This window comes from Dendrobates tinctorius, unplaced genomic scaffold, assembly GCF_039654945.1.
Source record: "Dendrobates tinctorius isolate UK_male_01 unplaced genomic scaffold, ASM3965494v1 ptg000014l, whole genome shotgun sequence".
In the NCBI taxonomy this organism is placed as follows: domain Eukaryota; kingdom Metazoa; phylum Chordata; class Amphibia; order Anura; family Dendrobatidae; genus Dendrobates; species Dendrobates tinctorius.
This window is the reverse complement of record NW_027361682.1, coordinates 1680323-1695305: the sequence shown is the minus strand read 5'-3', so window position 1 is coordinate 1695305 and position 14983 is coordinate 1680323. Positions and strand designations below refer to the sequence as shown.

Genomic DNA, 14983 nt, shown 5'->3' with positions numbered 1-14983 from the left:
ATTCTTCACCAGATGAAGACATGCTGCAATAAAAAAGAGACATAAAAGTACATAGAAATGTATTCAAAATTCAGCCAGACATTAGGTTTCATACTTGCATTGGTACAGCTTTGGGTTTTTGTTGTGACTCTTGCAGCAGTCTGTAGTGTACTGGGGAATTCCAGTGCCCACACAATTTATCACCTTGGTTTTTGGGAGTGGTTTTCCATTGTCTAGACCACATTCCAGACTTGTTTACCTAAAAAACGCATGCGCACAAAAGCGCACACGTGCGCAAGACCATGCGCACGCACGCGTTACCATAGACTGCAGTGTGTTGTTTTTGCGCATTCCGTGCGCAAGCGTGCGCATGCGTTGTTTTGACGAGACAGGGCGGACCAAAAAATGCAACATGTTGCGGCTGGCGCGAAAGACAAAAAAGCGCATGCGCGCGAAAACGCGAACGTGCGCAAGACCATGCGCCCGCCATGTTAAACATAGGTGCGCTAGATGCGCTGCGCACAAAAGCGCTAATGTGACACCAGCCAAAAGGTACACATCGGGTTTCTAAATGACGCGTGCTGCTTAGAAACCCTGCGTTTACTCTAGTTACCAGCGCGCTGATTGCTGGTCTCCCGCCTCTCACATGCAGCGATGCGTGCTGGCCAGCAGGAGACCAGCGATCAAAAAAATGTCCTGGCTATTCCAGGACGATCAGCGATAACCGGCAGGGGGGGGGGCGGTCGCTGGTCAGTGTCACACACAGCGATCTCGCTGGTGAGATCACTGTTGCGTCACAAAACTTGTGTGACGGGGGCTTTAGAGAGCCTCCTCTTGCCCATAAACACAATGAGGCTACTTTAGAAATGGTTAGGCTGTCAGGAAGTACCTTAGTTAAATCCCTGGGATATTCAGGAGCTCTGTGAATGTGCATCTTATCCTGCCATCAGCAAGCAATGCCCCCATGTTTATTATTATTTTTTGTTTTAGTCATTAGTATCATTATTTCTGCCCTTACACACATCCCTTTTTCTGTTTTCTCGATTTATGCAGTTCCTTTCTGGGACAATCACATTTACTGGGATTACAATTTTCTGTGATTTTATATTCATGTTCTATTGTTATCTGTTACTGACGTCCCTGGTTCTGCCGTCCCGATCTTTGTGGATGTTCCCTGCTCTTTATAACTTTGTGTCTTTTTTCATGGAATATTTATTTAACAAAGAGTCAGTTAATTTAGATTTTCTTTTTAGATTATTTCTATGTTTTTGGTGCTGGACTGGAGATATTATGTGATAAATCTCTTTGTGTGACTTTAATGGGATTGTGTTATACCGGGGGCAGGACGGGGTCCATGACTGGATGTAGTAATCGTGTGAAGCCGGTAACAGCTCCGGAGATTTCTTATATTGGATCTTTATGATGTTACATCGTCATCTTCTCCCCATTCAGGTCCCTACAATATCGGATCCTCTCAGTGGAGATCTTCTGTATAAGAGAATTCTCCTGAGTGACCCTACAAGGATGGATAGGGACAGGGACAAGATGGCGGAGAGGATATTACACCTCACAATAGAGATCCTCTTCCGGCTTACTGGAGAGGTGAGAGGTTCTGATGATGTCACATTACATCATTCTTATCTATGGGAATAACAGACGGACAGAACTGGAGAGGTGAGGACTCTGGAAATGTCTTTAGTGAGGTTTATTCATGTGTCTCTCCATAACCAGGATTACACAGTAGTGAAGAAGTCTTCTAGTGAGCGCTGTCAGGCCCCTGTATCTGAGGGATGGAGAAGACCCCTGAGCCCAATCACGGGGCCTCCACCTCACCCCCTGATACATGAGGACATCAATGACCAGAAGATCCTAGAACTCGCCTATAAGATGATTGAGCTGCTGACTGGAGAGGTGACACTGCTTGGAATGTTCATTATACAGTAACACTATTAAGGGATCAGGGGATGACTGTATCATTGTATGTGTCAGGTTCCTATAAGGTGTCAGGATGTCACCGTCTATTTCTCCATGGAGGAGTGGGAGTATTTAGAAGGACACAAAGATCTGTACAAGGACGTCATGATGGAGGTTCCCCAGCCCCACACATCACCAGGTAATAGACAGGACTAAATACACACGGCCTATAATTATCTGTATGTAAAGAATGAATTCAGTCCCTGTATGTGTTTCCTCCAGTTCTATCCAGTGAGAGGACAACACCAGAGAGATGTCCCCGTCCTCTTCTTCCACAGGACTGTAAACAAGAAGATCCCAAAGTTACTCAGGATCATCAGGTAGATGATTCCCCGACTCCTGACTGAGTTTGTGAATTGCGTTTACTATCTCTGGTATGATTTGCTTACCCATCATTTTGTATCCATAATGTATTTCATCCCTCTTGTGTTTTCCATGCAAATCTGAGTGGTCAGTCTAACCCCTCCCTCCACTTTTTATTACCATGCTTAACTCTGAATATGTGGTCTGGCCACACACACACCCACATCCCCTCTCACAACTGACTGCTCTTAGTTGCAGATATATTCTGAGACATGCGTCTGATCCAGGCATCTTTCAAATTCCATCTTTCAAATTACAGATTTCTTTTTTTTTTTTTTTTTTTTTTAATCAAATATTTTTTATTACAACAGAACCATATTGCAATACAGTCTGACACAAACTACAGACAGCTGCAAAATATAATGTAAAAAGCAGATTAATACATTTTTCCTTTTTTAACATAACTAGCCCCTTAACTCAATAACCCACCCCCCTACCCCCTCCCTTTCCACCAATCCCATCCCAATATCCTTTATACTTCAGCTAATACATCACCTCTTAGTAAACTGAAACATAGCTTTTCAGATGCACAACTTTATAAATATGAATTTTCCCTTCACCCATGACAGCACACCTGAGAGAGGGATCCGCCCCGCCAGGACAGGAACCTACTGAAATATAAGGCGCGGCACCTCTCCCCCGCTTCAGTTGGGTTCCTGTCCTGGAAGGGAATCCCAGACTGACAGCGGCAGTGCCTGTCATGGATTGAAAGGACCCAGGCCCGTCCCGGCGGGGAAAGAACAGGTTACCTCACCTGTAGCGCCGGCCGTCGGGTGTCTGGCAGCGCAGTCCCCGGGGTCTCCCTGGGGCTCCGGGTTCGTGCGGGCGAGGCTGGCAGCTCCTGACTCCTGAACGCTCCACCGCGCCTCCCCTCGCACGTGCCCCCGGACTGTCTCCCTCGGAACACCTAGTGTGGGAGGGCTGGGGGTGTCTTCTGGCCGCTGACGTCGGCGCAGGGCATCCTGGGAGCGCGCCGGCTGACATCAGTAAGGCGATGGCAATATGGCGCCCGGTGTGACGCCGGCCAACTTTTTCCCATTGAACTGCAGCGGTCGGCTGGCGGTCGCAGGGGGGAGGGGGAAGAAGCTCACCAGGACTGAGGCTATTTAAACGAGGAGGGCGGTCAGCACGGCCGGGTAGCCATGGGGTCAGAGCAGGAACGGTCGCCATCTCCACCGTGTCTGCCTCCTTCACAACCCTCGGCTCACAAGCATGGCAGCCGATCAAGTGGCAAAAGCAGCAGTCGTCCCAGCCACAGGTCTGGGGACTCCTCGATGTCCAGAGAGCACAGGTCACGTGCCCCTCCACAGCCTCTGAGTCCGGTACCCTTGATTAAGGGTGGTGAGTGATTTTCGTGAACGTTAGTAAGCTGTTTAATAGGGGCCTTCTTTTGTGTTAAATTCCTTAGGAAAAACCTAAAAAAGCAGGGAGTAAGAAGAACAATAGAGATTATGCCATATGTAGAAGCCCCCTAGCAAGAGATTTACAGAAGGACCGTTGCGCCAGCTGCATCCGGCAAACCATGGCAGAGGAAGCGCCTAGCTTTGCAACCAACCTTAGATCAGTTATCAGGTCGGAGATGGAAGGCTCGCTTAAAGCATTGTTAAAAAAAGGGAAAAAGAGTAGGAAGGATCCCCCTAGCTCTGTCTCAGACTCTTCCTCGACCTTATCTCAGGCCGAAGACCCATCCTCCTCCTCCTCCTCCTCAGATAGTGACACGGGTGGCAAACTGTGTTTTCCAATAGAAGATACGGATGCTCTCCTCAAGGCCATCAGAGTAACAATGGGCCTACAGGAGGAAAAAACGGCTAAGTCCCTGGAGGACGTCATGTTCGGGGGACTACAAGAAAGGAAGAAACGGACTTTCCCCAGTCAATGAGAAGGTCCAGGCACTCATTGAGAAAGAATGGAGGAAGCCAGAGAGGTCAGGAGCCCTTCCCTCCTCCTCTAAAAGGAGGTACCCCTTCGAACATAAGGACACAGAAGTATGGGACAAAGTCCCAAAGATTGATGCGGCGGTATCCAGGTCATCCAAGAAATCGGCTCTTCCCCTGGTAGATTCAGAGGTACTTAGGGACTCGCTAGATAAAAAAGCGGATTCCTATTTAAGACATACATGGGAAGCAGCAACAGGAGGATTGAAGCCTGAAATAGCCGGCACCTGCACGGCCCTAATGATTTGGCTGCAGCAGCTGGAAGAGAGACTTGCTTCAAAGGTCTCAAGAGAAAAGATACTGGCAGACATGTATCTTCTGCATGGGGCGGCAGCATTTTTGGCCGACACCTCGGCTGACTCCATGAGGTTGACAGCTAAAGCAGCAGGATTGTCAAACGCCGCGAGGCGGGCGTTGTGGCTTAAGGGCTGTCCAGGGGATGTGCAATCTAAAGCTAAGCTGTGCGCTCTCCCATGTGATGGTCGTTTTTTATTCGGAAAAAACCTAGATGACATCCTAGAGAAGGCGAGTGACAGAAAAAAAGGCTTCCCCAGGTATCCAGCAGATCAGAGGCGGCCGCCCTTTTGGAGAGGAAAATTCAACAGGGGCCGATAAAAGGAAAAAGGAGTCTGGATTTATGTTCGGTGGAGCCACCTCCACTTCCAAGAAATCCCCACAATGACGCCAGTATTCCAGTAGGGGGGAGATTGGCGCTCTTTTCCCAGGCCTGGGAAAACATCCCTTCCAATGCCTGGGTCCTAAACATCATAAGGGAAGGCCTCAAGATCCCTTTTTTACATCAGCTGAGAGCATCATTTATCGTTACCCCCATCAGGAAGGGGATAAGAAGAACGGTTGGCTTTGGAATCGGAAATCTTGAGTCTGCTGGACAAGCACGTTCTTTCCAAGGTCCCGAGTGGACAGGAGAAAACAGGGTTCTACTCGCCCCTCTTCCTGATAAAAAAAAAAAAAACGGACCAGTCATTCAGGACAATCATAAATCTCAGAGGCCTCAATCGGTGGATAAAAAAATCAAACCTTCAAGATGGAGTCGGTAGCTACAGCCATAAAACTGGTGCATCACAATTGTTTTATGGCTGTAGTCTATTTAAAGAATGCATACTATCACATCCCCATTCACCCCGGTTATCAAAGATACCTAAGAGTGGCTCTCTACATCCAGGGCAAGCTCAGGCATTTTCAATTCAGAGCCCTTCCATTCGGCATATCCATAGCCCCGAGAGTGTTTACCAAAGTAATAGCGGAGATGACAGCCTTCCTCCGAATCCACACGATCATAATACCCTATTTGGACGATTTCCTAATAGTGGGCAGCTCAGAAGACCACTGTACGGTACAGTTGAGACGAGTAACCGACACCCTGCAAAAACTGGGGTGGATGGTAAACGTCAAAATCAAGGTTACAACCCCTAAAGAAACAGGTTTTTCTAGGGTTTAGCCTGGATTCTGAACAACAAGCCTGTCTGCTACCAGAGGACAAGGTAGAAAAGGTGTGGAATGTGACCTTGGCTGCCCTAGACCAACCCCACATGACCCTGAGAAACGCGATGTCCTTGCTAGGTACCCTGACGACCTGTATCCCAGCGGTCAGGTGGGCACAATTCCACACCCAACAGCTTCAGGGGGAAATTCTGTCAACACAAAAATCGCTGAGAGGGCGTTTAGAAGGAAGACTGGAGCTTTACTTAGAGGTCAGAAACTCTCTCAACTGGTGGTTAGACAAGGCAAACCTGACGTCAGGGATGCTATGGGACAAACCAGTAACCGACATAATTCTGACAGACGCGAGCTCCTCAGGGTGGGGAGCGCACCTAAGGGGTCATGTGACCCAGGGGTCCTGGGGGCCTCGAGCAGGGCGCATCCTCCAACTTGAGAGAACTGTGGGCAGTGAGCAAAGCCCTAAAAGACTTTTTATTCCCACCTCAGCGGCCGCAATGTCCGTATCATGTCGGACAACAGAGTAACAATGGCATACATCAATCACCAGGGGGTACAAGATCACACTCCCTAATGAAGGCAACCAGCGACATTTTTCACAGAGCAGAACAACATCCACTCTCTCTGACGGAATTGCATATAAAAGGGGTAGAGAATATAGAAGCCGATTTCCTGAGCCGCAATATGCTAAAGCAAGGGGAATGGACTCTAAATCAGTCAGTTTTTCAGAAGATAATACAATTATGGGGGGAACCGGTGATAGACCTCTTTGCCAACAAAAACAGGCAAGTGGAAAGATTCTGTTCATTAAACCCAAAGGAAAAGCCGTGGGCAGTGGACTCATTGCAGATTCCATGGGATTTCAGCCTAGCCTATGCGTTTCCCAAACCCCCCCCCTCCCTCCCCCAATGACTTTGATCCCAACAGTAGTGAGGAAGATCAGGAAAGACCAAGCCAGGGTGATCCTAATAGCCCCGTTCTGGCCAAAAAGACCTTGGTTCTCTCTGTTGCGGATGATGTCCCTCTCAGATCCATGGATCCTGCCGGAGATCCCAGACCTGCTAACTCGGGGTCCAATATTCCACGCACGGGTCAAGGGATTCCATCTGACGGCGTTGAATTTGAAAGGTCACTTCTAATGGATAGAGGGTTCTCTCCGGGGTTAGTGGCCACCCTGTTAAAACGTAGGAATCCAGTAACGACTAATAACTATGGAAGAACATGGAATAAGTTCCTACAGTTCTTAGGGAAGCCGTTAGACCAAGAGCACCCGATTAGTGCCATCTTGGAATTTTTACAATCAGGATTACAGCTGGGGTTAGCGGTAAATACCCCTAAAGTTCGAGTATCCGCACTGGGCGCGCTATATAATTGCAACTTGGCAGCAAACAGATGGGTAGCTAGGTTCATTAAGTCCGGCCATAGGTCCAGACCTATCCCACTACCAAAATAGCCCCGTGGGATCTAAACCTGGTGTTGGAGGCCCTTACAAAAGAACCATTTGAGCCTAGTCAACAACTGCCTATAAAATATCTTACCCTGAAGACGATTATATTAGTTGCCCTTACGTCGGCCCGTCCAGTAAGTGACTTGCAGGCCCTCTCAGTACATCCACCTTATACACAAGTATATCAGGATAGGGTTGCGTTAAAAACAGACCCCGCGTATCTACCTAAGGTAGTATCAGATTTCCATTGGAGTCAGGAAATTGTCCTTCCCTCTTTTTGCGAAAACCCAAAAAATCCTGGGGAGGAAAAATTCCACACATTGGATGTTAGGAGGGCCCTGCTAGTATATCTGCGACTAGCCAGTGGAGGAGGTCCAAGTCCCTATTCGTAGCCTTTCAGGGTGCCAGAAAGGGTTACGGAGTGTCAAAGGGGACTATTGCCAGACGGATTAGGGAGGCTATTCGTATAGCCTACTCAGCTAGTGGTGTTCCGATTCCTGACGGCATCAAGGCTCATTCCACCAGAGCCGTGGCGACCTCCTGGGCCGAAAAGGCAGAGGTATCAATTGATCAAATTTGTAAGGCTGCTACCTGGGCCTCACCATCAACCTTCTTTAGACACTATAGATTAAACCTCTCCTCCTCTGCTGACTTAACCTTTGGTAGAAGGGTGCTGCAAGCGGTGGTCCCTCCCTAAAGGTGTTTCGAAGTCTCCAAAAATCTCTCAGGTGTGCTGTCATGGGTGAAGGGAAAACCACCATGGTTACTTACCGGTAGCTGTTTTTTCCGGAACCCATGACAGCACCCGTATATTTCCCCCCCCCCCCCCCCCCCCCTTTTTCACCATATGGGTGTGCACGATAGTAGGGTGTATTTGTGTGATGTGGTGTCGGATAGACGTAACTAACCGGGAAGTCCTCTCATTCTCTGTTACCAACTGAAGCGGGGGAGAGGTACTGCCCCTTATATTTCAGTAGGGTCCTGGCGGGGCGGATCCCTCTCTCAGGTGTGCTGTCATGGGTTCCGGGAAAACCAGCTACCGGTAAGTAACCATGGTGGTTTCTCTCCCAAACAATCAAACTGAACCCCAAATTACAGATTTCTAATTACACTAATTTGAATTAGACTAGAATTGGACTGGAATTGACTGTAAGGTAATGAGATAGAAAACCACTACAATGCTAGTTTCTTTTCACTTTAACCCCCATACTACTCTATTTTTTCCTATCTCCTGTAATCCCCTCACCTAGTAAGGAACTAGTCATTTCTCCCTCCATCCTCCCCAGCCATCTCACCTGCTCAGAACTGTTCCTCAACATGCAATCCTTTTTCTCCAGACAAACACGGCCACATCATGTCCTATCCTGCGCCCACCTTCTAATGCTCTGTCTGCTACTCCTCATTGCTGGCGACGTATACCCAAATCCTGGCCCTCCTCAACACAGCTCCACACTCATCTCTAACACCCTGCCACGATCCTCTACACGTTTTCGCTATGATGATAACCTCATACCCATTCATCTAGCCCCCACTCCCCCTGTCCCCCTACCTGCTGTACTATGGAGCGCACACTCTGTCTGCAATAAACTGTCGTTCATCCATGACATCTTTATCACCAACAAACTCTCCTTCCATGGCATCACTGAAACCTGGCTCATCCCCACTGACTCAGCCTCTCCAGCTGCACTGTCTTATGGCAGATTCAATCTCTTTCACACCTCTCACCCCAGCAACAAACTTGGTGGAGTTGGCTTGCTCCTGTACCCAAATTCCGCTACCACTTTCTGCTACTCTTCTCTCGTTTGAGGTGTACTCCATCTGCATCTATTCCCCCTCCTTCCTCTACCGCCCCCCAGAACTAGCCATCTCCACCTTTCTCTACCACTTCACTACCTGGCTACTTTATTTCCTCTCTGCAGACATCCCCACTATCATCATGGGTGACTTCAACATCCCCAGTGACGCTTCCACTCCAGCTGCCTCTAAACTTTTATTGCTCACTGCCTCCTTTGGCCTCACTCAGTGGTCCTCCGTGGCCACTCACAAAGATGGTCACAAGCTGGACCTTATCGTCACCCGCCTCTGTTCCCTTACTAATCTCACTAACTCACCCCTCCCCCTGTCTGACCACAACTTGACATTATCTTCTATGTTCGCAACCTCCACTCCACAAACTCACCCTCGCAGAAATCTCAAACACCTCAATTTACAATCACTGAGTCCTTTCTCCCTCTTACAGATGGCTTCCCTTCATGACACAGATGCTGCTGCCACCTTTTATAACACAACAATAACAGCAACACTTGATTCAGCCGCCCCCTCACGCATAGCAAAACTCGTACAATCAACAGGCAGCCCTGGCTGACCAGCAGCCTGACCAAAGAACTGAGACGGGCTTCCAGGGTAGCTGAGCGGAGATCCCGCTCTGCCAAGCACTTCATTGCATACAAGCAGACCCTCATCATCTTCGAGTCACCATCACGCTCACTGCTGCAAAACAAACTTCTCATCTCTCAGATCCTCTCTGTCTCACAACCCTAAACAGCTTTTCAACACTTTCAATTCTCTACTCCGTCCCCCAGCACCTCCTCCCTCTCCTCTCATTACTTTTGAAGACTTTGCATCGATCTTCTGCTTAAAGAAGGAGGAAATCAGAGAAAGCTTTGGCCTGCAGCCCCCAATGCCCCTCTTAGCTGCTCAGCCCTGTTCCTCCTAAACCAGCTTCTCCACCATGACAGGTAGGCTATCCAACCCTCCTGTCAAGATCACATCTCACCACTTGCACGCTTGACCCGCTCCTGTCCCACCTCATCCCTAACCTCGCCACAGTCTTCATCCCAACCCTAATGCACCTCTTAAACCTCTCACTTACAAATGATGTCTCCTTCTCATCCTTCAAACATGTCTCGATCACACCCATCCTCAAAAAGTCCACCCTCGACCCATTCTCTGTATCTAGCTATCGCCCAATAACGCTTCTCTGTTATTCCTCAAAACTACTGGAACAGCATGTCCATCTTGAATTGTCCTCCCACCTCTCCTCCTGCTCCATATTTGAACACTTAAAATCTGGCTTCCGACTGGATCACTTAACTGAAACTGCCCTAACTAAACACCAAAGACCTACTAACCGCCAAGAGCAAGCGACACTACTCTGTCCACCTTTTCCTGGACCTGTCTTCTGCCTTTGACACTGTGGACCATTCCCTCCTGCTACAGATTCTCTCATCTCTTGGCATCACAGACCCATGGCCCTATCCTGGATTTCGTCATATCTAACAGACGGAACATTCAGTGTCTCCCTCTCCCACACCACCTCCTCGCCTCGCTCCTTGTCTGTCGGTGTTCCCCAAGGCTCAGTTCTAGGACCCCCTACTCTTTTCCATCTACACCTTCGGCTTGGGTCAGCTCATAGAATCCCACGCCGATGACACGCAGATCTACATATCTGGACCTGACCTCATCTCCTTACTGGCCAAAATCCCACAATGTCTGTCATTTCAGCTTTCTTTTCTGCTCGCTTTCTAAAACCGAACATGGACAAAACAGAATTCATCATCTTTCCGCCCATCTCACTCTACCCCTCCACCAGACCTATCCATCAATGTCATTGACTGCTCACTTTCCCTAGTCCCAGATGCTCGGTGCCTCGGGGTGATCCTAGACTTGAATTGTCCTCCCACCTCTCCTCCTGCTCCATATTTGAACACTTAAAATCTGGCTTCCGACTGCATCACTTAACTGAAACTGCCCTAACTAAACACCAAAGACCTACTAACCGCCAAGAGTTAGTGGCTCTCTTTCAAGCCACATATCCAAGCCCTTGCCCACTCAAACTCAAATTTATTTTCTGGATCCGTGCATTCCTTGACCATGAAACCACAAAAACACTAGCCCTTATCTCCCACCTCGACTATTGAAACCTCCTACTCTCTGGCCTCTCCACTTGCGCTCAGGCCAATCCATCCTACATTCTGCTGTCTGACTAATCCACCTGTCTCCCTGCTATTGCCCAGCCTCTTCTCTATGCCAAGCCCTTCACTGACTTCCTATTGTCCAGAGGCTCCAGTTCAAAACCCTAACTATGACATACAAAGCCATCCACAACCGGTCTCCTCCATACATCTGTGACATGGTCTCCCGGTACTTACCTACACGCAATCTTCGATCCTCTCAATATCTCCTTATCTACTCCCCTCTTATCAATTCTTCCCACAACCACATACAAAACTTCTCCCATGCTTCCCCCATACTCTGGAACTCTCTACCTCAACACATCAGACTCTCGCGTAACCTTCAAAAAGAACCTGAAGACCCACCTCTTCCGACAAGCCTACAATGCAGTGATCCTCAGTCTACTGAAGCGCCGCACGACCAGCTCTACCCTCTCCTAGTGTATCCTCACCCATCCCCTGTAGACTATGAGCCCTCGCAGGCAGGGTCTTCTCTCCTTCTGTACTTGTGTATGCCTTGGTTTGCTCATGTTTATTGTACTTGTCTATTTTTGCCCCTTTCACATGTAAAGCGCCATTGAATAAATGGCGCTATAAAAATGTATAATAAACGTAGAGAAAGTGTTATGAGCTGTCCCCTATGAGCTGTGGATGGCTTTGAAGGTCTTATGTTCAGTCTTGTTTTATCCACCAGTATAAGGCCACTTTCATACTTCAGGCTTTCGGTATCCGGCATGGTGCGGCGAAAAACCGGACTGCCGGATCCGGCGCCTGTTACGACCAGATCTGGCTTTTTCCCCGTGCTGTTTCATTGCTGCCGCATTGCGCCGGATGGCAATGCGGTGCGTCCGGTTTTTTCCGGATCCGGAGAAAATAGCCGGTCCGGCGTCTGAAAAAAACGTTGCATGCAACGTTTTTTTCCCAACGCCGGACTGGTTTTTCGCACTGCGCATGCCCGGAAACCTTCTCTGCCAGGAATATATCTGGCAGAAAGAAGGATCCGGTGTCTGCATCTGCCTCCGGATCCGGTAGTTCGGTTTTTCGCCGCACCATGCCGGATACCGAAAGCCTGAAGTGTGAAAGCGGCCTAAGGGAAGTCAGATGTATAACTCGGACAGGGATTGCATCACAATAATCGAACTGGCCGGCTGCACTACCGTCCAGAGCATGACAGCATGTATTTCTATGCGACTGTCACGCTTGGACCACACACCTAATATCATGCCTGAAGTGCCAACAATGAGCAATAGCACAACCTCACTTTACAGAGCTCCATATAGGAAACATGCACTACTACTACAGTCTATTGTGTATACAGTGAACCACCTAGAAACATCTCCTAAGACTCCCGCACCTGCCGGGCTGACCCTCTGTAACTCTCTCGTATCTAGTTGCCTACAGTCCATAACCTATCACCTAAAAGTGACTACAATAAGCCATAGCATTAACCATATAGTTACAGTACTATTCAGTGTCCTGTAATAACAGTATATTCTGCATCAACACAAATATACCTTTTATGTCATACAGCAATTCTCTTCAGGAGGTTCCAGAATCTTCCACACCAGGAATATGACAGTGAGTTTTCCAGCCTTCACAGTCCTCGGATCTTAACCCTATATAGCAGGGGTGGGAAATCTTTTTTCTGCCAAGGGCCATTTGGATATTTATACCATCCTTCGGGGGCCATGCAAACTCCACCCACAAATTACATCCTGACTCTGGCACTGGTGTCAGGACGTAATCTTTCATTGCACACCCTTCAGTGTTCATTAGTGAACACTGCGCGTGTGTGTGTGTGTGTGTGTGTGTGTGCTAACAGAGCAAGAAGAAATTAATGAGTTTGTGGCAATCAAAATACAGCTCCATGCCCAAGAATGCAGTCCCTGAGAATCTGCCCAGGGGCCTGATAAAAGGTCATTGAGGGCCGTAAATGGCCCTGGGGCCTGAGGTTCCCCATCCCTGCGATAAAGCATCTCTGGGATGAGGTAGAATTGGTTGCTCAGAGCATCTCAGCACCTTCATCTAATTTGTGGCAACTGCAAGAACCTGTCCTGTTGGCATGGGCCAGCATTCCCGGGGAACAGACTCAGCACCTTGTGCAATCTATGATGTGATTAATATCTGAGGTTCTGAAGGGGAAGAAGATCCTACGTGTTACTATATGGGTGTCTGTAGTAATGTGGCCATTCAGTGTATGTGTTATATCTGGTGGAGATGACAGGATAAAGCTGATCATAGACATTAGATGTTTGGATCTTCTCAAATGTCTCAATCTGTCAGTGACTTTTACAATATTTGTTTCAGGGTGAAGATCTGCCCCATATTAATACTACAGAGACATATATGAGGGGAGATGAGCGGTGTAAAGAGGAGATTCGTACAGATAACTGCACAGGTCAGTAGTGACCACTAAATGCAGAGAAGTCACAGGCTCTAATCAGTCACTCGCTTGTAGAATAACTTTAGATGTTCATAGGTTTTTCAGATGTGTTTGCATGAAACTTTTGATGTGGATATAGGGGCTGATTCATTATGGGGTTACCAGGGACTTTTTTTAAATTTTTTCTACAATGTGCTAAGAACGATTACTCAGTCAATTGCTTCCTACCTGCCTTTTGTGCCTGCTGCTGATCTCTACTGACTGGTCACAGACCTCTCTTACTGGTGATTCAGATTCTCTTCCACTCTGCTCTGTTGATGGGAGGTGACTGCTGATGTTATGCTGATTGATAATTTAACTGCGAGAAGCCGAATGTCAATCACCGTGATATCGGATGTCATCCATTGTCAACAGAGCAGCCCGTAAGAAGAAAACCTGCTCACTGATGTGGACCGGCAGGAGCGGTCAGTGACCACTCTGACCCAGCGTCGAGTACAACAGTCAGGTATTTGTTTGTTATCAAACACCTGCTTATTAAGTTTTTAGGGCCATCGTTAAAAAAAAAAAAAATGGAAGCATGTTAGTATTGGTGACCTCTGATATGTAAGACAGAAACATTCCCAGCCACAGGCTTCACTGCTATGTGCACAAGAATTGTCTAAGCCAAAAACCTCAATATCTTTCTTCTTTACATGTGCTGGTACATATATACTGGTCTTTACAGATATCTGTATATGCCAGTACGTTATAAGATAAAGACATAAAACAATTATAATAAACATGACATACTTTGTATAATCATAACAGCCGGTACAATTAATTGAACACATTTTTATGGTGATCGATCAATGTTGTGGTGAAAAATGGTTGAAATTTTTTATTCATGTCAGTTTGGAGACATTGTACAACTTTGTTTTCTAAAACCGTACATGTGTACAAATCCAGAAGGGCCCCAATATTCCTTTTGTATTTTCAGCTAAGATCTGTCTGTTATCTGAGTGCTGTTTGTTCTTCACTGAGCAGTTAATCTGAAAAGTTAGTTTCTACTCTCTTGTTTGTGCTTGAGGTAGGCACAGGAAGCGGTTCAAGTAAAACGTCCAGGCTGGTTTATTAGGACTAGTGGTCAGCAAACTTGTTTGTAAAATGTTCACCAATCTCAAATTCAGCATGAATATATCAACATTCGGATTCGTATTCTGTTTCCTGAGCATTTTTCCTCAAAGTCGGCAAAATTCGGTCAAAGATCGGTAAATAATCGCGTTTCCACTATTCGTTTGGGATAAAACTGTGATGCAGTGAGGAATCAGGAGACCCCATTTTCTCTTAAAATCGTTAGGCCACTTCCAACATCTCTTACTGGACAGGCTACTCGAGGGTCTGAAAGAGCATGTGCTCCAGTAGATGGCAAGCGCTGCATTAAGTGGCGTCTCCTCTTCTTCCTCAGCATTAACATCACACACAGTACAAAACTCAGAGGTTGCACCTAAGTCAC

The 14983-nt window shown here is 47.5% G+C and overlaps 1 protein-coding gene across 5 annotated transcripts in view; it reads left to right on the top strand.

Moving 5' to 3' along the window:
* Positions 1 to 14983, top strand: part of LOC141074005 (oocyte zinc finger protein XlCOF8.4-like) — an 84591-nt gene that overhangs the window by 50122 nt on the left and 19486 nt on the right. For all 5 annotated transcript variants that reach the window (XM_073561522.1, XM_073561538.1, XM_073561545.1 and 2 more), the window contains 5 exons: positions 1432 to 1581; positions 1711 to 1890; positions 1969 to 2092; positions 2176 to 2273; positions 13416 to 13506. In XM_073561522.1, the coding sequence (XP_073417623.1) occupies positions 1504 to 1581; positions 1711 to 1890; positions 1969 to 2092; positions 2176 to 2273; positions 13416 to 13506 (571 nt within the window). In that variant the 5' untranslated portion in view covers positions 1432 to 1503. The remainder of the gene's footprint in view (positions 1 to 1431; positions 1582 to 1710; positions 1891 to 1968; positions 2093 to 2175; positions 2274 to 13415; positions 13507 to 14983) is intronic.